At 37.7% G+C, this 19,172-nt stretch overlaps 1 protein-coding gene across 3 annotated transcripts in view; it reads left to right on the forward strand.

The window, feature by feature from the left end:
• Positions 1–635: 635 nt before the first annotated feature.
• OTUD4 (OTU deubiquitinase 4) overlaps positions 636–19,172 on the forward strand; it is a 48,650-nt gene continuing 30,113 nt past the window's right edge. For 2 of the 3 annotated variants that reach the window (XM_012783793.3, XM_020280175.2), the window contains exons 1-7: positions 636–1,414; positions 5,603–5,686; positions 8,244–8,294; positions 14,579–14,625; positions 15,480–15,552; positions 16,697–16,778; positions 18,684–18,816. In XM_012783793.3, the coding sequence (XP_012639247.1) occupies positions 1,256–1,414; positions 5,603–5,686; positions 8,244–8,294; positions 14,579–14,625; positions 15,480–15,552; positions 16,697–16,778; positions 18,684–18,816 (629 nt within the window). In that variant the 5' untranslated portion in view covers positions 636–1,255. Of the gene's footprint in view, positions 1,415–1,514; positions 1,628–5,602; positions 5,687–8,243; positions 8,295–14,578; positions 14,626–15,479; positions 15,553–16,696; positions 16,779–18,683; positions 18,817–19,172 lie in introns of those variants that run through there. The other variant, XM_012783794.3, reaches the window with a different exon arrangement.

Consider the following 19,172-nt stretch of genomic DNA (forward strand, 5'->3'; position numbering starts at 1 on the left):
AAAAAAAAATCTAACTTCTGACACTGACATCTCTTTGTGTTGGGATGTTCAGCAACAGTGACAGGGTGAACAAAAATGTCTCTGGCGAAGGCATCATCTTGCCAGGGTGCGGGAGCCGTACTGTAATTTCTAATGGGAATCAGCATTCCACGGTTGATTTACGGACAGTTGTGTGTCGTCCTGCACCGTGCCAGGAGCCTGCGCCAATTAGCTCTATTTTCTGCTTAAGCCGTTAAAGCCACCTCCATGGAAACGCCAGGAGAGCAGGCCGGGGGGAGGGGAGCAGACAGGTGCGCCCTCTGTTAGAAAATACACAAAGGGCCGACATTGCCGCAGCTGTGTCCCTGGCAACTCCACGCAAGCAGGGCGCGCGCACTTCCCGCGGCGCAGCGGGCGGCCAGGCGGGCGGGGCGGCGTGCGCAGGTCGCCCCACGTCGGCTGGCGGAGACCCTCGGCCTGCTCGGACGCGGCGCCAGGGCAGCGCGAAGCCGGCTCCGGGCGGCGGCGGCGGCGGCGCCCGCGCTGTAGGGACTTGTAGTCCTCGTGCCTCCCGGGCGCCTCCCCCCGGGTAGGCAGGGCCGCGCGTCCCCGCCCGCCGCAGTCCGACTTCCTGCGGCTGCCAAAACTACACCTCCCGCCGTCCTCTCCGCGGTCGGGCCGAAAGCGAAAACAAATTCTGGGCTGCGAGGTGCTGCCCTCCGCCGGGCGCCCCCTCCCGCTCCCCGCCCCTCCGGCGCCCTCCAGCGAGGTGGGGAAGCGAAAGGCCGCGTCTTTCCTTTTTGGTTTCCTCGGCTCCCAGCGTGGGGGGCGCGCGGGGGACGCAGGCCTCGCTTCACCTGAGCCGGCCCAGCGTGCGCGCCGCGGGCGGGGGCCGCCTCGCTTCAGCCCAGTTGGGGCCAGGAAACTTGTCTGGGCGACGACCCCGGGCCCGGTTCCGGAGCCGGGCGGCAAGGCCGTCGGGAAGTGACTCCTCACTCTCGGGGCTTCCTTGAACCCCCCACCCCGCCCCGCCCCGCTCTCCTCGGGCGCGTGGTCCCTCCGGGGCGGCGGCCGCGTGCGGACAGCCATGCACTAGGCAGGGCTCCCTTATGCGCCTGGAGACTGCCGACCGCTGCCTCGGGCCGCCGCCGCCTGCTGCCCCTCGCGGAGCCCGAGCCGGAGCCGCCGCCTGCCCCAGGCCGGGGCGTCGAGCAGCCGGCGGCGCGGCCATGTGGGGTTAGCCCTCGCCGCGCCTGGCTGCAGCAGGACCAGCAACATGGAGGCGGCCGTCGGCGCCCCCGACGGCGGGGACCAGGGCGGCGCGGGGCCCCGCGACGACGCGACGCCCATGGACGCCTATCTGCGGAAACTGGGCTTGTATCGGAAACTGGTCGCCAAGGACGGGTCGTGCCTGTTCCGGGCCGTGGCAGAGCAGGTAATTGGCGGGGGCGAGGGGCGGCGGGTCCGGGTGCGGAGGCAGCTGCGGGCAGCTGTCCGGGCCGCCCACGTCCGGGCCGCGCGTGCCCCCGCTGTCGTCACAGCCGCCCATTGTAACGCCGGAACGGGGCGCCGCTTTGGGTCTGAAAGGTGCAAATCGAAACTTAAAAGCCCGTAAAATTAACTGGATGTCGTCCCTCCTGGTGAAGAGGTAATGAGTTGAGGACAACTTGTGAGGCCTGCTCGGTGCTTGGACACTTGATTTATTGCTTGATTTGACCTGGCGACGTGCTGTTTTTCATTCCTGTTCCGCATTCATCTTCCCCTCGCTTTATAAGCACCGCGTTCACCTCAGTAAACCAGATGTTTACTAGAGGAGGTGGTGGACCAAACTTTTCCTTGTAGAACATGTGTGTTTCTGCTGCTGGACCTTGGAGTGGGGGTAATCAAGTCCGGCGATGTCACTTGAGTCAAGAGGGCAAAATTTGCCATTTGGGAAAACCAGCCTTTTACAAGTGTAGGATATTTTGCAGGAATTAAGTCTTTGAGTAGATTCCACGCTTTATTATGCTCTGCAAGGCAGTACAGGTACACTAAAAAGAATTTGCTTTTATTAAAGTCTTTTTGGTGTTGGGAAGGGTGTAACAGGATTATCTAGGCCCTTTGTGAATGGATTTTTTCCCTTGTTAATGGTCAAAATCACTTTCTAATATAGTTGCTTGGAAAGATTTTTCTTTCTTTTTTTTTGAGAGAGCTTATTCCATGTTACATAACACTGTGTTGTGGGTGTGCAGCCACCAAAACCCATCCTATATTGAAAAATAGTTGGATAGAAGTTTTATATTACTGCCCTGGTGTGTATTTCATATCTCTCACATCTACAGTTTGCTTTTCTTTGGCTTAAGAAGGGCTCCTCCCTACCCCACCCCTTTTCACACTCCCTGTGGGGTTTTTATGTTGTTACTGGTTTCTCACCTTTTTTGAATGCTAAATAACTTTTAAAAATTTTGTTTGTGAGTTAACGTTTTACTTAACATCTGTAGGCCAGTCTATTCTCATTTTTTTATACATTAAAAGGCCAGCCATTTATTTCTCAAAGGTAGCATAAAGTCTTTTTATTAAAACAATACATTTATTAAATGGAGACAAACCTTTGCATTAGATTGTAGGCATTGTCATTCAAACATTCTTCCTAAAGCTCCCCAAACCAGGCTCTGCCTTTTTCAGTTCATTAATTAGACTTCTTTCATTTTCAGAAATTTAGGATATTTCAATGTTGCTGTAGGGATATTCACACATATCCACCCCAGTCCTTACTATTACTATTAATAATAGTAGGTAAACAGTCTGCCCCACTTGTTCATTTTCTAAATCTCCATCTGTCCAGCTTCCTATGTCTCAGCCTGCTTGGATTTTTCGGCATCTCCAGAAGCAGAGAAAAGAGGTGGAAGTGAATTCAACTCTTATTTATTACATATTGTTAACTCTAGCAATAGTTTGGTAAGCAAGAAGGTAGAAATTAATAGAGGTAAGGGAAGGTTGGAGCTTATTTGGAGTTATCTGAATACTAATGTATATTGAAGCAGAAGGCTGTGTTTGATATCAGTGTTGTATGCCATAGATATTTGGCAAACTAAATTGTATAGGAGCCTCTATTATTGTAGTGGGATCTCATTTTAAATAGAGGGCAAGAGCTAGTTACACTAAGAACTCCTGGTTAACGTAGATAACACATTTTATTATGTCTTATTGTAATGGGATTTAGGTTAGCCATTAGGAACTATCCTCCCCAGTGATGTGAATGAATTAATAGACTGAGCTTAGTTTAAGACTGAACTTTGGGGGAAGCTCAGCTATTCGGTAGACAGGGACTAAGAGTGCAGCCATAATGGCCATAGGCAAAGTGTATGTGGGGAGAAAAGGGACACAACACTGACCTTAGGCTGCCCTTTTAAAATGTGTGCAAAGGATTTATTTTTTTGCTAACACTTTCTCCTATAAAATCACAATCAGCTTTCACTGTTTCTAAGAAGTCAGAATGAGTAATCTAAATGGCAGTCTTTAAAGAGGGGGAGAAGACTCTAGTTAGGAGTAGTCTTTCCCTCCCAATTATCTGATTTAGATAGGCCCTTTCCTTTTTACACTTGTGGATTTGGGCTTGCAGGAGGCCTGACCTGAATCAGCTCCATAGCTATGGAGCTAAAAATAGGGCACTCTTAGAGGAATTGCTAAAACGGTGTGTCTCAGCCTATCCCAGTGTTTATCCCTATCTTGTCCAAAGTAACGATGGGAAGCCTCTTACTTCTAGCTTATTTTCATGTATATAATAATTTGCAAAGATAGATATTTGTCATACCATTTGAATTTTTCCAGGGTGTCCTTATGCACAGTAATTTACTTTTTAAAAAGTTGTCATTTAACCTCTTGCAGTTCTTGGCTTTGTAAATTACCAGCACCCTACACTTTATGGAGGTTGCTGAGAGTTTTGCTTGTGAGCAGCAGCTGCAGATTGATTCCATGTGCTAAAATTTTTGTTGAAAAGAGAAAAATGAACAGATACGCCTGCCATTGTTTTTGATGGAAAATAAGCTTTACAGAGCTTACATCTGCCACCTGTTGCTAGGTAAATAGCTTTAAGACTAGCTTCACTTTGCTAATGGCAGGAAAGCCCTATCAGATGACACTGTGGTTTATTCATGCTAATAATACCTGGATCCATAATAATGTCTAACATAGCTTCTGTGAAAGAAGTGTTGCTAAATGTCATTTGTTGAGTTGGCAAAAAAGTTTTGTGGTGGTTATTTTTATATATAGGCAGTTCTTTCAGTCATGGACGCTTAGAATATATAAGGATAATTTTTAATAGTGTCCTAAGACAGCAATGAAGGTTAAGCTGAAAACCAGCTGTAATACTGAAAACCAACTGATTGCTAACCTCCACAGGTGCATCTTCAGTGTAATAGGATGTGCTAGTTGTCTAGGCAGGCAGTTGTGCCTGTGGTTGTATGGGTATAAATGAGCCTTGGCTGTTACCCAAGAGAGCTGTGAAATGTGCAGCTGGAGACTCCCTTTTCCTGAATGGTCCGTTCACCCTGAACATAAGGGAAAATCACTCAATTGGATCTGTAACTCTTACAGCTACTTTCTGTTAACATAAATTCTCAAGGGGCCTTGATAGTAGTTTGAGGTGTGTTAGTTATTTCAAATATGTCAGTTTTTTTTTTTTTTTAACCTTGACCCTTTAGAGTACTAGGAATATCTTCACTTGAGAAATCTAGAAATAGGAAAGAATTTTAATCTCTTTTTTAATCATGGTAAAGAATTGGGGGCTAGCCAAAGGGTTTCTAAGTTTTTCATAAGAAATACTAGTTTGTTTCAATCCAAAGTTTTAGAATTTTAGTAAAAGAGAAAATGCCAGTAAGTTATCTTTTTGTTGCACTGGTTGTTTAATAGAAGAATACAGAGGATACAGAGTGAGGGGGTCTGGATCATACTTTGTTGATTGGTACTTTACAATTTTGGGCACAAGAACAAATCCTAAGCCTCTGGGATAACAACACACATTTTTGCATATGTGCGGCCCACTTGGATGTTCTTTCTAGTCTTGTAAGCTTGGTAACTAAGGATTTAAGAATGAGTGCCTTAATTTTTCTGAGACCACGGTGGATTTAAATTTCTACATAAAGACACTAAACGCATTCAAACTTATTGGGGAAAAAAGTCTCTTACAGGCTTAAACCCTGAAAGAGGATTCCTTCTGAAGTTGTCTGTCTGTTCTCTTTTCCAATAAGCATAGGATGAGGTTCAATAGCAGGGATTTTGTTAGCTCTGCTTTGTCAAGAGCAAAGTTACTGTGGAGGGCTGGCCCAGAGAGTAAAGTTTTACAAAGATGTCCTCAGAGGAGTTATTTTAGTCACCTAAAGGAGAAATGCTAATCAGTTCTTTATAGAATGACATCTGGCTTAAGCAGTATTACTGTTTGTGTATGTTATGTTATCACTGTGCTTAGAGGAAGAGGTGGGAATGGGCAAAGACCTCGAAATTATGGAAAGGGAACTATAGGAAGACTAGTATCTATTGGTTGTCAGGTTATTTTGGGTGTGAAAGAAGGCATTAAGTTATAACTTAAATCCACTTTAAACAAAATGCTTAACGGATTATTGCCTTTTTTTTTTTTTTTTTTTAGGTATTGCACTCTCAGTCTCGCCATGTTGAAGTCAGAATGGCCTGTATTCACTATCTGCGAGAGAACAGAGAGAAATTTGAAGCGGTAATTTGTAAATTCAAACATGTGATGATGTCTTGACTTGCATTTACATTTTGGCCTTTAGAAGTGTTCTAGTAGAAATTTCACAGGCTGGATCTCAATGCAGATTATAAAAATAACCCTTATTAAAAAGAACTTCTTTATTGAACTTAAATCTGCTTCTATTCAGTTATGATATTTTCTAGGCTATTTTGTGTTACACATTTATTCAGATATTTAGAAAGCTTCTGTGATAGATAAGACATTGAGCTGTGGGGAATGGAAGGGTGACCTGGACAAGTTCCTTGCATTCTATGAGCTTTGTCTTACGTGGTCAGGAAATTGGGTGTTGTGGTTAATAATGGTTTTGGTGATTGGCAACTCCCTATGAATGAAAAAAATTTTAGACAAGCAGTATAAAAAATATACTGAGCATAAGTAATGTTGAACCCTTACTTTTATCAGAAGGCATTTATAGATTTTGAATTTTCAGGGTTCCTTGTGAAATCACATATCAGAAAACTATAATTATGTAAGTGGTAATTAATAGTTAATAAAGTTTTATATAACAACTTAGTATAATTTTCTCAGTAGTAACTAGTAGGCTGTGAAATAACATGCCACAGTGACCTATTTTCATTTTACATTCAAAGCCTTATAGGATTTATTAGTTATTGGTTTTATGACCTAGATTTATATAACTTGACAACTTTGAATAGTATTTTTCTCTATTGACTGGTAAAGAACATTGTCACTTCATGAATAAGTAAATTCTAAGACTTAATAGGTGAAGAGTTCTTTGAATATTTTCTTGGATTGATGTTTCCTGTATTTAAGCAAAATATTATTGCTAGTAACATTTTTCTGGGTGCTATGGTTTAGGATGGACATATTCCAGGAAGGAGAATTAGTTACCTGCTTGATAGGTTTGAAATCTTGTCTTATAAAAAAACTGATAATATAGAGGCTAGATAAGAGAGAACTAGGGTTGGTAGAGAAGAGGTGGAGAAGTGAAGTCGTCTTTAAATATTTGAAAAAAATTACAAGTGAATCATTAATATTGGCCCCAGAAGGTAAAACTCTGTTGATACTAATGGATGTTGCCAGTGTTAGTTAAACTCTTGCTATGTGGTAGGCATTGGTTTAAGTGTTTTGCATTTATTTAGTCCATATAATCTTATGAGGTATGATTAGAGATTGAAGGTTTCAAGAGAGAAAGTTTCACTTTCCTTATAATAAGAAAATCCTGGCAGTTTCTGTTGGCTGGCATTGGAAAGGGATATTGTAGGAAGGGTTGTACCTTGTCACTGACAAGAGTTCAGCCACAGCCTGGATGGATGCTTCTTGCTTAAAAAGGAGACTCTCAGGTTGGATTCAGGCTTGCGTGAGAATTAGGTCTCTTCTAACTTTAAATGGTTCTGTTGCTTTTTTTATTATTATTATTTATAAATTGGCCATATAATACAGAACAGTAGCCTTTGATTAGTGGGATATTTAAAATACATGGCTCTTTTATTATAAATTTGTCTTGAAACTTAAGACAGTTTTTGGAAATTTGACATTATACAATCTAGAAGAGAATTAAACTCAATCTTTACAAAAATCCATGGGTACATAAAAGAGTTTTATAGACTAGGGAGTGTACTTTAATGTTTTTAAGTATATCACTCTGCTAAATTAACTGGGACTGTAATTTAAAAATACAATTGAATTTGGTGATTAAGATGAATGTCTTTTAGAGCTTTCTCAAATGAGTGCAATTGCTATGAGAAAAACAAACAAGGTTGGGTTACTAAAAATAAAACTCAATTTTATTTTTGTTTTAAAGTAACAATAAAAAAGCAGGCTGTATTAAAAAAAATCTTGTGGATGTTTCAAACTTTTCTTAACATTATTAGTTCTCATCTCTCTTTTTAGGGTGACTGACCTGAGAGACAGTGACTACTAATATCTGTATAATTAAACTGTATTATTTCTTAGCCAGTGTATATCAGTCTTTGTTTTATTCTATTCTACACACTGGCTGCTACCAAATTAACATAAAAGGACTGCATATCATGTAAATTCTCAGTTGAGAATGTCATATGCAGTGACCTTGAATTGCCTTTCTTGGGTAGTCTGAAGGTCCTGCTTGGGCTCAAAGCCCTCTATAAACAGGCCCCTGTTGGAGTCCTCTCCTGCTCAGCTTCCCACCGACTTGTCTCGCTCCAACTGGCCAGGTTATTCCTGTCTTCCTAACACAGTGTTCATTCTTCCTCCTCACGCCACCTTGGCTTTCTCTGTGCAGTATCCTCTCCCTGTGCCATCCAGCCTTCATCTTGAATCACTCCCCTTCAGGAAAGCTTTCCTGGCAACATTTCTGTCTTTAAATTCTTTTGTATGTTTGTGCTCTTTACTTAATGATTAGTATATATTTTCACAATTAGCTTTTATAAATATATATATTTTTAATAATACTGATGTATTCTAGGTTTGTGTATGAAATCAGTAATTCAAAGTGAACATTATTTGCACAGTGAAGCAGTTAACTGTTTTGACATATTTCTTAGATGACATTCTTAATAGACTTTTTTTTTTGCAGTTTATAGAAGGATCATTTGAAGAGTATTTAAAGCGTTTGGAAAATCCACAGGTATGCAGTTATTTAAAATTCATTAAAATGGAATATTGATAATATTGTATATAGAGGGGTTACAGTGGCAGTGTACCCTATTTCCTTATAAACATTTTCTGTAGGCGTCTTAGGTACACATTTTATGTAGCACTTAATTGGAAGACATTGGAGCTGTATACCACAGGTTGCCTCCCTAAGAGTTGTGCTATCTTTATCTTTGTCATATTGGCATGTGAGTGTAGCATAAAAGATCTGAAATGACACTGGTAATGGTTTTCAGAATGGTATGTTGGTGTGGGTGTGGGACTTGGACAGGGTGAGGTTTGATTTTTTTTTTCTAGGCAGTTTGAGAAGGCAGAGTTCTTTTATGCAGGTTCCATTTCCCATGATCAGCTTGTAAAGAGAAGAACCTATTGTGAAAGAAAAGGACAGCACTTCCCCACCACCTGCTAGCCACACTTTCTCAGTTTTGTTGAAGTTAAAGGGATTTTTCTGCTTACAAAACTAATATTCTCAGTGTAGAAATACTAATTTCTTGGAATGCCATTTAGAATGTTCAGATTTTCCATCATCCTCTGTTACGTTAAAAATAACACTGGCAAAGGAAAGAGCTAAAAAGAAGGGAGTAAAGGGAATGTAACATAGGAACAATGGTGTTTGATCAGTGAGTGGTGTGTTCATTTGATTCCCTAATGCCAATTTGAGTGCCTATTATGGATCAAGAATTGCTAGTTATCCTGGGGATGCAGAGAGAATGTAGATAACCAAAAAGTTTCCCTATTATAGGAAAGAAGGTCAAATATAAGTTAGAAGAGTACATGGGTTCCAAGAGGTTTAGCTATGATGCCATAGGCATTCAAAGTTTTATTTCAGTTGGGTAGACAAAGCAATAGTTTGAGAGTGAGTTCACATTTTAAGTCTGAGAAGATTCTAAATAGGAAATGCCTGAGCTGAAGAGCATTCCAGGAAGTGAAAACTGAGTAAGACAGATTCAGAAAACAGTTCAGTTTGTGTGGAGTGTGGAGCACATGAAGGTAAGAAGCAGTGAGAAAGAAGTTGGAGGGGCAGGTTGGGGCCAGATTGTGAGGGAGCCCTTAATGCTAGGCTCACAGTTTGGAGTGTATACTTCAGACCAGCATTTCTGAAAGTGTGATCTATAGGTTATTTGCATCAGAATCACTCAGTGTGCTTATAATAATGCAGATTCCCTAGCCTCTGTGTAATTCCTAGGCCTCAACACATTCCCTATCTTCCTTCCCTGCTTATTTTTCTCTGTAGTGCTTATACCCTCTAACATACTATATATCTACTTCCTACTAGAATTAAGCTCTATGAACACAGAGATCTGTGTGTTTTGTTCACTGCTGAGTGCCCCAGAGCTGAGAATAGTGCCTGGCATTTTTGTTGTCTGAATGGATGGATTAAAGAGTATTGTGTGAAAATAGTTTGAGGTGGATGAGACCTGAGGCAAAAAGATCCATTTTATTTTTTTTTTTTTTTTTTTTTTTTTTTTTTTTTTTTTTTTTTTTTTTTTTTTTTTTTTTTTTTTTTTTTTTGAGACAGAGTCTCACTTTGTTGCCCAGGCTAGAGTGAGTGCCGTGGCGTCAGCCTAGCTCACAGCAACCTCAAACTCCTGGGCTCGAGTGATCCTTCTGCCTCAGCCTCCCAGGTAGCTGGGACTACAGGCATGCGCCACCATGCCCAGCTAATTTTTTTTTTTATATATATATCAGTTGGCCAATTAATTTCTTTCTATTTATAGTAGAGACGGGGTCTCGCTCTTGCTCAGGCTGGTTTTGAACTCCTGACCTTGAGCAATCCGCCCGCCTCGGCCTCCCAAGAGCTAGGATTACAGGCGTGAGCCACAGCGCCCGGCCAAAAGATCCATTTTATAATGGCTTAAAATTTGTTTAATATATGGAAAAATGTGCACATTATATTTAATACTTGTACTTATTCCTTTTTACACTTAAAAGCAATCCAGTTTTGGAGGCAAATATTCCCTGAAGGCCTATTCTCCATATTTACCCCAACTGTATTTTTATGTAATTCTGAAACTGAGTTTTACCCATATACTATGATCACAGATTCATTTTCCTGAAGTTTACATTTTTCTCTCATAGTGTATAAGCCTCTTTGAAGGCAAGCATTGTATACTTTTATTGCTTTGGAATTCCCATAGTTACCTTTCAGTAACTAAATAGGGGTGCCTTATCTGTTTATGTGTGTTAAATGAATGTTAAATACCTATTGTATGGTGTTATGTGTAACACATAGGAAAGATAAACACCAGAATATTAATTTGTTATTCTCCAGGTGGCAAATATTGTACGTGATTTTTACTTCCTTTATATTAAATGAAAGAATTGACAAAGACCATTTATTATTTTGTATCAGGAACCCCCCCCAATGTTATTTTATAATAATCTTTGTGCAACAGTTCAGGCTATTGTGCTATGAGGGTCCAAGCTAGGATAGAAGTGATAGGAGTGGAGAGGAGATAGGTAGGAAATGAGGCAGTGTGAACTGAACATTGGTTTGAGTTCTGTCGGGAACAAAGGTACTAAAGTTGATTGGGGTTTTGAGCAGGTGGAGCAGGGTGTCTGTGCCTCTTTTTCATGATGCTGGCTGGCCAGGTTTCTTTCTGACACACACACAGGACTTATGAAACTCCTCTACCGTGTCTGATCAGACCTCTTCAGCTATCTCAGGTGCTTTCTGAACCTAAGTGCTGCCTCCTTTGTTATTAGCAACAAATATTTTTTTTTTTTTGGTTTTTTTTTTTTTTTTTGAGACAGAGTCTCGCTTTGTTGTCCAGGCTAGAGTGAGTGCCGTGGCGTCAGCCTCGCTCACAGCAACCTCAAACTCCTGGGCTCGAGCGATCCTTCTGCCTCAGCCTCCCAAGTAGCTGGGACTACAGGCATGAGCCACCATGCCCGGCTAATTTTTTATATATATATCAGTTGGCCAATTAATTTCTTTCTATTTATAGTAGAGACGGGGTCTCGCTCTTGCTCAGGCTGGTTTTGAACTCCTGACCTTGAGCAATCCGCCCGCCTCGGCCTCCCAAGAGCTAGGATTACAGGCGTGAGCCACCTCGCCCGGCCAGCAACAAATATTTTTAAGTCTTCATTTTGGTTTTTTTTTTTTTTTGTTGTTGTTGTTTTGGCTGCCTCCTTGATATATGGGATGTATAAAATGAAAACAAATATGGTTGATGGATGGGCCTTGATTTCTCCATCCAGTTCTCAGAGAAAGGATCTTTTATCCCCTTAAAATAGTAGGGCATTTTGAAAAATGCCTCAGAATTTTTGTCAGCTATGTTAAGGTAAAATTGACATACAATAAAATTCATTAATTTTAAATGTACAATTTGATGTCATTTAACAAATGTATACACTTGTGTAACTACCACCACAAACAACATATGGGACATTTCCATCACTCCAGACAATGTCCTTATGCTCTTAATGCCCTGATTTGCTTTCCAAATTTTATGTTTTCTAGGTGTGTACAAATGAAATGATATATATATATAGTTTGTACTCTTATGTGTTTGGCTTCTTTCACTTAGTATATTGGAAACACTTTAAAATTCATCCATGTGTTTATCAGTAGTTCCTTGTTGTTGCAGAATGGTAGTGCACTGTATGGATGTATCTATCACAATTTATCTGTTTCCCGGATGATGGATATTTAGGTTCTTTCAGGTTTTGGGCTGTTAAAATTGAAGGTGCTGTGAACATTCTGCGTGTAAGTCTTTGTGTAGACATAAGTTTTCTTTTCTCTTGGATTAATACCAGAGAGTGGAATTGCTGGGTCATATGGTAAATATGTTTAACTTAATGAGAAACTGCCAAACTCTTTTCCAAAACAAGCATTTTGCTTTCTCATCGCAGTATATGAGAATTCCAGTTGCTCCACATCCTTGCCAACACTGTTTGTGATTTTCATTCACTTGCATTTCTCCAATGATGTTGAACTTGTTTTCATGTGCTTTATTTGCCATCTGTATGTTTTTGTTGGCGAAATAAATGTTTATTCATAGATTTTGCTCATTTTTCATTGACTTTGGTCTTAACTGAATTTTACGAGTTCTTTATCCTGTATTGGATATGTATTTTACAAATACATTCTTCCAGTTTGTATTTTGGTTTTTCATTTTCTTAACAATGCCTTTTTAGCATCAAAAGCATAGTACTGATGACAATTTAAGAACATTTACATTACATAGGTTTGATATGGATTCATTAGTTGAAATAATTTTTGATTCATTAGTTGAAATAAATTTTGAAGTTCTTTTCTCATACCCACAAGAAATATACTTATTAAACATTATAAAAAGTGATGAGTAAATAAAATTATATCCTTAAGGTAGAAGATAATGGTAGTAGAACGTCATTTTTTTTTAAAATAATAATTTAAAACTGACATTGGTTAGGGAAGAAGATTTAATGACATTGTTTACTTAATGAGACTACGACAGAATTTATTCTGAAGATTACTTATAAAAAGATACATTATTCTCATGTAGTATTTTGTTGACATTGATTGAATTTTCCATTTTTTAAAGTTATGTAGTACATTTTGCATAAATTATAAATGTAGTGTGTGTGTGATTTAAAAAGAAGGCTTTCCTTTACACCAGAGGGTGCCACTTGTGGTAGTTTGTGAGAAGCCATGGTTGTTAGGCTAAGGCCTATTTTAAGAAATCTAAATATATATGGCACCTATTTCATTTTGAAAATCAGTGCCAACTTTTTAGAACTATTAAAGTGAAAAGTGTCTGGGGGATTGTTCTTGTCTGAGATCAAAATATTGTCTAAAATCTTTTATCTCAATTTTTCTTTTCTTTCATGGGCAAGGTGGCAGCTTTCATTTATAATAGCTCATTGTTTTCAGTGGCTCCTAATATTAGGCCTTTAACAAGTTTCACAAATAATATAGGAATACATTCTCATGGTGAAGGATTTTAAAATATACATATATATGGAATGAGGGGTGAAAATTCTTCATTTGCCTCATCTTGAATTCCCTGTCTCTACTGTCAATTTAGGATGCATCCTCTCAGTCACCTTTCTGTGCATACAGACATACATTTATCATAAATACACATTTTTGTTTGCTGTATACAAGTAGGATTATTTTACCATTTACTTTTTTTTTTTTTAAATTAAGCTCTAAAGTTTTATTTTTATGTTATCCCTAGAGAAACAATTACTCATTTTTATTTTGGTATATAACTTGACTATAAGTTAAGGGTTGGCTTCTTAATACAATCATGTATCTTTAACATTTTTTTTTAAATTGACAGTTTATAAATAATTGTACATATTCATGGGGTACATAGTGATGCTTTGTTACATATAATGTCTGACATATATTAATAGATCAAGCTAATTAGTATATCCATCATCACAAACATTATCATTTCTTTGTGTTGGGAATGTTCAATATCCTCCTAGTTTATTTGAAACTATATATTAATATATTATTAACTGTGGCATGACTTGCTTTTTTAACTTAATAGTTTTGAATGATCTTTTCAAGTCATTTCATGTGGGTATACCTCCTTTTTCAATGAGTCCATGATGATCTATAGTGTGGGTGAACCATAAATTATTTAACTATTCCTTAGGAATTTTAGGTGCCTTTTTCTTTACACTATACAACAAGTAGCTTACTTGTTGACATTCTTATTTATATACACTTTTGTGGACATAGGAAATATTTCTTTAGGATGGATTTATAGAAGGTGAATTGCCGGGTCAGAGAGTAGTATATGGACATTTTAAATTTTGAAATATACTGGCCATTTGCCTTCCAGAAAGGCTTAGAGTGATTTTTTTGAGGAGTGTAGAATTTCTCCTCTTTTCAAAATGATTACTAGGACACTGTTCTCATTTGTACCTTCATTCACCCCCACAGTAAGAAACCTTCTGTTCTATTTTATGCTTCGTGATTTTCTTCTTCTATTCAACGGTTTACTTTCTGGATTTACACCATGTGGCAAGCTCTGTCCTAGGTGCTATGTTGGAGGATAGCCCTTGCCTTCAACAAGTTCTAAACTTATAGATGCTACTCTGTGGTCTTGCCACACCAATAAGAACTGTTATTACACCCTGTTACTATTACTAAGGATTTTTGCAACAGAGACTTGAACTGCTTTTTAGTATATATTATGCCTGTTTTATATAAGTATTTGTAATAGGTATATTTTGTAAAGGTATGTATAGAGTTATAAAGTGTATTGTAAAAAGTGTGGGACACTTATGTGTCAACTTTTTTTTTCTTCAATACAGGAATGGGTAGGACAAGTGGAAATAAGTGCCCTTTCTCTTATGTACAGGTAAACACTGTAATTATATAAGTAAACAAAAATAAAACCAGTGGGAAATTAGCATATTCCATCATATTAAAAGTGTTAAAATACCAAAGCTATTTTATGCATTGATTCTAAAGCATCTTTTCTAAGGTTTTTTTTTTTATATTGCATCAATTAGATTTTGACATTTATATAAGTCAACGTTTAGAAATGTTAATTCTCAAAATACTTTTGGAAAAGGGTACAGAAAATTTTCTAGGCTATGTTTTATAAAATATCACTTATCAAGCTTGTAGAGAAATTATTTCCTCCTTTCTCAGGGCCAGTAGCATTGAATGGCCAGTAGAGTGGAACTAAAGTACCATATTACAGGTCAGGTATCCCTTATCCGAAATGCTCAGGACCAGACATGTTTTTGGATTTTTGGGATGTTTGCATTACACTTACCCAGTTGAGAATCTCTAATCTGAGAGTCTGAAATCCAGAATGCTTTAATGAACATTTCCTTTGAGCATCATGTTGACGCTCAAAAAAGCTTAGGATTTTGGATTTTTGGATTTGGGATGCTCAACCTGTAGAGGAACAGGTGAATATTTTTTCTTTTCAAAATGTCATTTAACTTTCATCTTCATAATTTCTTGTTAGGATTATATGAAGCTATATATACACAAATTTGAAGTTTTATTTTTTAGAAAAGATACTTTGATTATAGGTATTTTGTAACTTAGCTGTTTCATCATTGTCATTTGTTTATTGCTGTATTTCTAGTATTTAGAGCATTGCTGGACACATATTATTAGGCCCTTGATAAATGAATGGATAATTAAATTTAAATTCTGAAGTATAAGAAGTAATTTCTAAATGTTATTTTTTTTTAGGAAAGATTTTATAATTTATCGGGAACCAAATGTTTCTCCTTCACAAGTAACTGAAAATAATTTTCCTGAAAAGGTAAGAATTTTTCAAAATGTTTGTTAAGGGTTTAAGTAAAAGAACCATTCAGTTGCTACCTTGACCTCCTAAGCTATAATTTTAAGTGACTTTGTAAAATATTTCTTTCTCAGGTTATTGTACTCTGAGTTTTTAAAAGTTCTTATTAATCATTATGTAGTCATCATTTTGTATTTTTTGGCCCCCACAAATCACTGTGTTGAACCCTTTTATAACATTTCAGTACAGACACTAAATTATGATGACACACTAATGTATATGAGGAACTAAACTATTGCTGTTTTTTGTCAATATAAACAAATAGTAAAATAACTTGTGAAAATAGATTCTGCCGTTGCATCTGGGAATACTTTGGTAAACATATTTCCTATTGTAAAGATAATTTTACTGGCAAGGGTGTTATATTATCTGGTCATAAAGCAGAAACAACTGAAAAATTTTCTGTAGGCTACAAAGAAAGAATAACTGATTGAGTATAAGAGAATTTTGTCTTAATTAGCTGTTTTGGAATCATTAGGACAAGTTGAAGTGACTTGTGTGTCACCATGCTAACAGTGGTGAGGAGGAGAGGAGAATTGAGTGAAATACTATCATGATAAGAACTTGGGGGATTCCAAGGCACTTTACCCTAGACCTGGCCTTTCCAGTACAATTTTTGAAATATGACATAGTCTAAACAAAATGTTGTGTATTTCTCTTTGTGTACGTAATTCATCTTTTAAAAAGTTCTTAGAACAGTAAAGAAGCAGAAGAAATTTCTTTGATTTTTGTCTCTTAGAGGTTAGCATTAATAAGATTTTGGAATATTTTCTTATAGTCTTTTAACTTTCTTGTTCTTTAAGTCATTGAAATTATATTGTTTTCATATATTGTGTCTGTTTTTTGTGATCCTATAAACATTTCCACAGATCATTAAGAACTGTTTTTGATTTAATGGATGTATAGTATTTTAGCATATGGATGTGCCATAGTATTGGAGCTTTAAGTTCCTTCTCTTAAAATATTTGCTTTCTATTTGGACATTAATATTTCAGAAGCATTGGAGATGTTCTGTTGTTTGGTAAATGTCACATATTAATATATGAGGGTGTGAAATGTGTCTTTTGTTGTGTTTAAAAATGTATCTTTTATTTTTCCCTTTTAGGTATTACTGTGTTTTTCAAATGGAAATCATTATGATATTGTCTATCCCATAAAGTATAAAGATAGCTCTTCTGTGTGTCAGTGTAAGTATCACTTTGTGTTTATATAGGAAATTATATTCCTAAACTATTCAGCCTTAATGCAGACAAATCAGAGCCAGTATATTCTGTTTTGTTGTAATACAAAAGATATTTCTGAGAACCTTAGGTTACCAAGAATATTAATATTATAACTTATTTCAGTAGGAAAAACGGGAGCTAATGGCTAGAATTTGACTTGTAAATGCCAAGTTTTTTTGGTGTGGTAATTTCAATAATAAATATTTATATGCATTTTTAAAGCTTTTGATGTATAGCTTGAAAATCCAAATGACTGAGCAAACCAAGCATTTGATTATCTTTGGCTCTAGGGCAGGGTTTTAAACTTTGGCACTATTGACATCTTGAGCGAGATAATTCTTTGTTTTGGATACTCTCCTGTTGTGCACTGCAGCATGTTTAGTAGCATCCCTACCCTCTACACTCTCTCTCGCCCCCATTGTGACAATCAAAACTAGATTTTGCCAAATGTTTTCTAGGGATGTGAATTTCCTCTTCTACATCCTCCATTGAATAATTACTGTTCTAGAAGAGCAATGGCCCTTCCTACTGTTATCTGTTATATTTTGTCATCTGTCCTGACAAAGCACAAATCACTCATACAAGTAGTGGTGCTGGGCAAGTAACAGCTTTTTCCTCTGTTCTTCAGCTAGTAGTGGGGACCTCTGCATGTGTGTGTCTAAAACATAAATAAATAAATAAAAATTAAGCCAGTGGTAACCAGTAAAGATAGATAAAATGTGTGCAATATAGAAAAAAAATGGATCCATTTTGAGATGTGAAATTCTTGCTGTCTGTATCCTGGACCTTGTCTTCCCCCTCCCCTAGCTAGTCAAAATCTAGACATTCCGTTTTGGGAAGGGTAGCTCCTGGCGCCTGCCTTTCCTTTACTTCTAAGTGCCTGTGGTTCGGGTGATGTCAGGAGTGTGTCTCCTGTTAAGCGAATCTGGAAATAAAATGGTCCATGAAAAAACAAGGTCTCTTTGGGAACTCTTTTAGAGGGTGAGCACCCATTGTTGATGAATTCTTAGGTACATTTATTTTCTTAAAGCTCACTGTGATAAGTAAAACCGAATTTTTGTTAAAAGTATATTTCCCTGTTTTAGGACTAGAGTTTTTTTTGGTTTTTTTGTGTTTTTTTAAGGCAACTAAGTCATCCAAATAAGCGGTTGTTTCCTTTCAGTGGCTCTGCTTAGAATATATTTTATAACAGTTTCTCTTCAGTTCCTTATGTAAAATTAAAATCTGGAGGTAGGTTATATAGTCAAATGTCCTTTTGTTTCATAGAAACCTGAGGAGAAGTGACTTGTCCAAGGTTACATTTAGTAGGAAAGCGAAGATTAGCATCCAAGTCTTCTCAGTGGTCAGCTAGTATACTCTACTATACTGTATTTATCTTTCTAGCAGCATTAATGTTTCTTAATGTTTTCCATCCAAGCCTTTTAAGGTTGGGCTTGCTGTATGACACCTGTAAGTCTCAGTTTCCATGTATGTACAGCCAGAGTAATACTTTATTGTGCAGGGAATAAATATGAGGGTATATTAAGGCTTAGCACAGTGTGTGGAATGTAGTAATTTCTCGGTATGCATGTTTTAGTTTTTCCTATCTCTGTACTTGTTTCACAACTGTGATACATTTTTGTGTTTTTAGTCTTAAAAATGGCAGTGTCTTTTTTACAGTGGTTTTAAAATAACTGCACAGGCAGAAATTCTATTTGCTCTCTAGGTAACTTTCTGATTAAATTGTGTTATTGACCATAAGATGTTGCAGATATCTAGTTAGGATTTTAGAAGCCTGAACAATAGGCGGTCACATTTCTATGCTCAGCTCCTGTTTTTTTAAAAAATGCTTGTAGTTAATGTTGCATAAAAATCTGTCATTAATTGCAGCTCTCCTTTATGAATTGCTGTATGAGAAGGTGTTTAAAACTGATGTTAGTAAAATCGTGATGGGACTGGACACCTCTGAAGTAGCTGATGAAGACAACAGTGAAATATCAGATTCAGAGGATGACAGTTGCAAGTAAGAATGAAATCCTAAAATATCTTTCTAATGCCATACAAAGAAACATTTCAGTAAATGTCTTTGCACAACACACACTGAGGTGTTATGGTATTCATAAAATATAACAATCTACACAAGTTTCTTTATCCCTGCCACTAATTTTGCCTAATTTTTATGATGGGACTATTTCTTTTGAAAGTTGATGTTTTTGATAAGAATTTGTATATGTGATATGGATGCATACCCGTAGAATAGATTTGATCCTACTTATATATGTGTTTATTGTAAATTTTAAAGTTAACCTGTTAGTTGTTTACATACTTAGTGATGAAAACTATGGGTGTTTTGATTTCCTTCACTTTGTTTTATTGTTT

This window comes from Microcebus murinus, chromosome 15 (genome assembly GCF_040939455.1).
Source record: "Microcebus murinus isolate Inina chromosome 15, M.murinus_Inina_mat1.0, whole genome shotgun sequence".
NCBI lineage: Eukaryota > Metazoa > Chordata > Mammalia > Primates > Cheirogaleidae > Microcebus > Microcebus murinus.